This window comes from Lolium perenne, chromosome 3 (genome assembly GCF_019359855.2).
Source record: "Lolium perenne isolate Kyuss_39 chromosome 3, Kyuss_2.0, whole genome shotgun sequence".
Classification (NCBI taxonomy): Eukaryota; Viridiplantae; Streptophyta; class Magnoliopsida; order Poales; family Poaceae; genus Lolium; species Lolium perenne.
Genome location: NC_067246.2, coordinates 144526997 through 144529982, shown reverse-complemented (window position 1 = coordinate 144529982; position 2986 = coordinate 144526997). Strand labels below are relative to the sequence as shown.

Sequence of the window (2986 nt, the reverse complement as noted above, 5' to 3'; positions counted from 1 at the left end):
ATACCAGTCCTCCAAAATAAATGTGCACTCAAACTTAAGGGTTTTACTAATTCTCCATCGACTAAGAGTCCATCATGATTCGCGCTATCCATTATTTGCAACTTTAGTTGCACATGAGGATGCAACTGAGTATGGTTTGTTTGTTTTATGATTTGTGCTAGACATGAGTTGCAATGAGATTCTATGATGTCACATGAGTGAGAATTTTTTTCTGACTATAAAAGTTGTTCACTCCCTAAACTTATCTGATTTTGACCACTAGTACATGTTATCTAGATTGGTCAAAGTTGAATAGTACTAAGGTTTTTCATGAAGATTATTTCCTTATTTTGTAACTTTATGAAAACATTACTTCCTCCTCCTTAAAATTAGTGATTCAACTTTTTATAATATAGATCTAGTGTAAAAGAGAATTGGACGGTGGTAGACTTACATTTTAAAACGGAGGTAGTACTTTGTGATGGGACACAATTAACTAGTAGCAACACGTAACAAGGATTTGTTCTATTCAGATGGATACAATGTAGCTGACACCAAGTGATACCTACGTGCTTCATTATTAGCCATCGCCAAGGCACACACACACATGCGCGATCATACGTAAAAGCGGAAAAAACCGAACACATGGAAGATGGAACTCGATGGCGGGATGGTTAACCAGCTAGCTCGTGGCGACGACACCCTCCTCGTCGACGGCGGAGCCCAGCTCGGCCGACGAGCTGGGGTTGACGACGCTGCATTTGAGCCGTACCTGACCGCACCTCCCCGTCTGCACCTCGATGCGGCCCATCTTCACCATGGCCGCCGCGAACCGCTCTTTCCACAAAGTTTCGTTGGCCGCGAAGGTGTTGACCAGCGCGTTGAGGTTCCCGTCGACGCGCAGCTGGTTGTCGGAGAAGAAGAGCCCCATGTTGCGCGGCAGCAGCTTGTAGTAGTTGTTGTCCAGCACGTTAGGCGAGCCCGGGTCCATCGCCGTCGTGATCAGCGTCGTCTGCGTCGTGGTCGACGGGCACAGAGACCGCAGCAGCGCCGCGTACGACGGGCTCAGCCCTGCATCCACCTAATACAGACACATTTATCAGATTGACGCACTTACGCTGAATAGCACCGGACGGACGGACGTACGATGGGGGTGTTGCCGTTCCATATGCGGTTGACGAAGGAGGCGCAGAAGGAGCGGCCGACGGTGTGGGCACCGGAGAGGAGGACCATCTCCTCGGCGGTGAGAGTCTTGTTTTTGAAACGGTCGATGAGCTGCTGCGCAGTGAATGTGGGAGGGGGCAGGTTGTCCAGGGCATCCTGCTCCTTGGAGATGGAGCCGTCGCGGCGGCCGGCAGGGACAGGGTAGAAGACGTTGCCGGTGAGGGTGATGCTGTCGCGCGCCGCGAAGGCAAGGATGTCGGCGCAGGAGACGGTTCTGGGACAGCTCTGCTCGAGGGAGGCCTTGGCGGCGTCGATCACGTCGAACCCGCGGAGGCTCGGGTTGTTCGGAATTGCGTCCCGCTCCGTCTTGCCGCCGCCGGGGTTGGTGGACAGCAGGACGGAGGCATCGCAACCCTGCATGCGCGCGGAAATTGTAAATGCAAAGTTCATGTATTCTCATAGTTAGGAATCACTAGGATGAACGGATGGAATCAACGGAGTAGCTAGTTTTCTGTCAGTATAACGGGATTCATGTCTGAGTTGTAATTTCAGAATTTTGGTTAACGTACAATATGAATGCTTCCTAGTTCCTGATTTCAATTGGATATCTGTAAATGGTACTTTGAAAGGTTACAGCAAAAGATACACAGCGCCCCAACAGCAAAAGATACATTGTAACTGAGATTCGTCAGATGAAAGGTTTCGCAAGCAGGGGAATATGCGTTACCTCCGGGCAAAGAAATGATCAGCAGGTTCCCCAGCATTATATCAGCTGCTACTTTCTAGCTTGAGTTTTTTCGATGGAGCCGGTAATCCTGGATGTACGGACAAAGTGGCTTACGGAAACCATACGCGCTAACGTGGACTACCTTGGTTGGTTCAAATTTAACCCCCTCCTAAATAACCGGGGCTGACTTTGGATTTCTGACCCTACTATGTGAGTCCGTAAGATTTTTTTGTAAAATATTTTTGTACGTGGAGCTATTTTACCTTTCTCTGTTTGCTTTACTACTCTCGATTCTGAGACTGATAAACCAGCTAGAGATGGATCTAGTACGGAATCTACATACAAATGATATTCTAATGGCTTGAACGATAGTTACTTCCAGTATACCACATAATTTTGACTGATTTTCAGATCTTCTGCATTTCCATGCAATCCTGAAGGAGTAGTATGCATGGAACTGATTGTGTAGGTATGCACGTACCCTGACGAAGCAGTCATGAAAATGCAGACGGATGAGGCCGGCGGCGACGCCGGCATCCTTGGCGAAGGCCGTCGCGACGGCCTGCCGGACAAGCGTCTCGGCGTTGGGGCAGGTCCTCTGGTAGAACCCGACCTGGAGCTGGGCCATGGCTAGCACCGGCAGCAGGAACATGGCGCACACCACGGCGAGGGCTAGACCCGGCGTGCCTTGTGTAGCCATACCGACGTCGAACAAATCTAAACTAGATTTAGCTAATAACTGTGTGCGAGCTCTCTCTATCTCACACACACACACACATGCCCCGGGATCGAGGTTATATAGATGGAGCATGGAGGTCCATCGGCACTTTGGCACATTTGGACCATAAGGCTAAAGATGAAAATTCCTTTGGAAAAGAGCGTGCAGATCTAGGGGAGGGGACAGAGGCAAGACAAGTCGAATAGCCGATCTGCTTTTATCATAGCCGCGGCCTAACCCCACCACCCTAGAACACATGGATTAAAGAAGAAACGCGATACACAAACTGCTTTTGCAAACTTCTCATCAAAAGCATAACCTTATCGGGTGCAATTATTCCATCAAGCATGCATGTATGTAGAACACTTTATTAATGATACCATACATCATCGCCACAT

At 49.1% G+C, this 2986-nt stretch overlaps 1 protein-coding gene across 1 annotated transcript; it reads right to left on the bottom strand.

Moving 5' to 3' along the window:
- Positions 1–476: 476 nt before the first annotated feature.
- Positions 477–2652, bottom strand: LOC127327081 (peroxidase 1). Its single transcript, XM_051353864.2, has 3 exons — positions 2352–2652; positions 1126–1557; positions 477–1060 (listed from the first exon to the last, which is right to left on the bottom strand). The coding sequence occupies exons 1-3, from the start codon at positions 2568–2570 to the stop codon at positions 662–664; spliced, it is 1050 nt and encodes a 349-aa protein (XP_051209824.1). The 5' UTR covers positions 2571–2652; the 3' UTR covers positions 477–661.
- Positions 2653–2986: the final 334 nt, after the last annotated feature.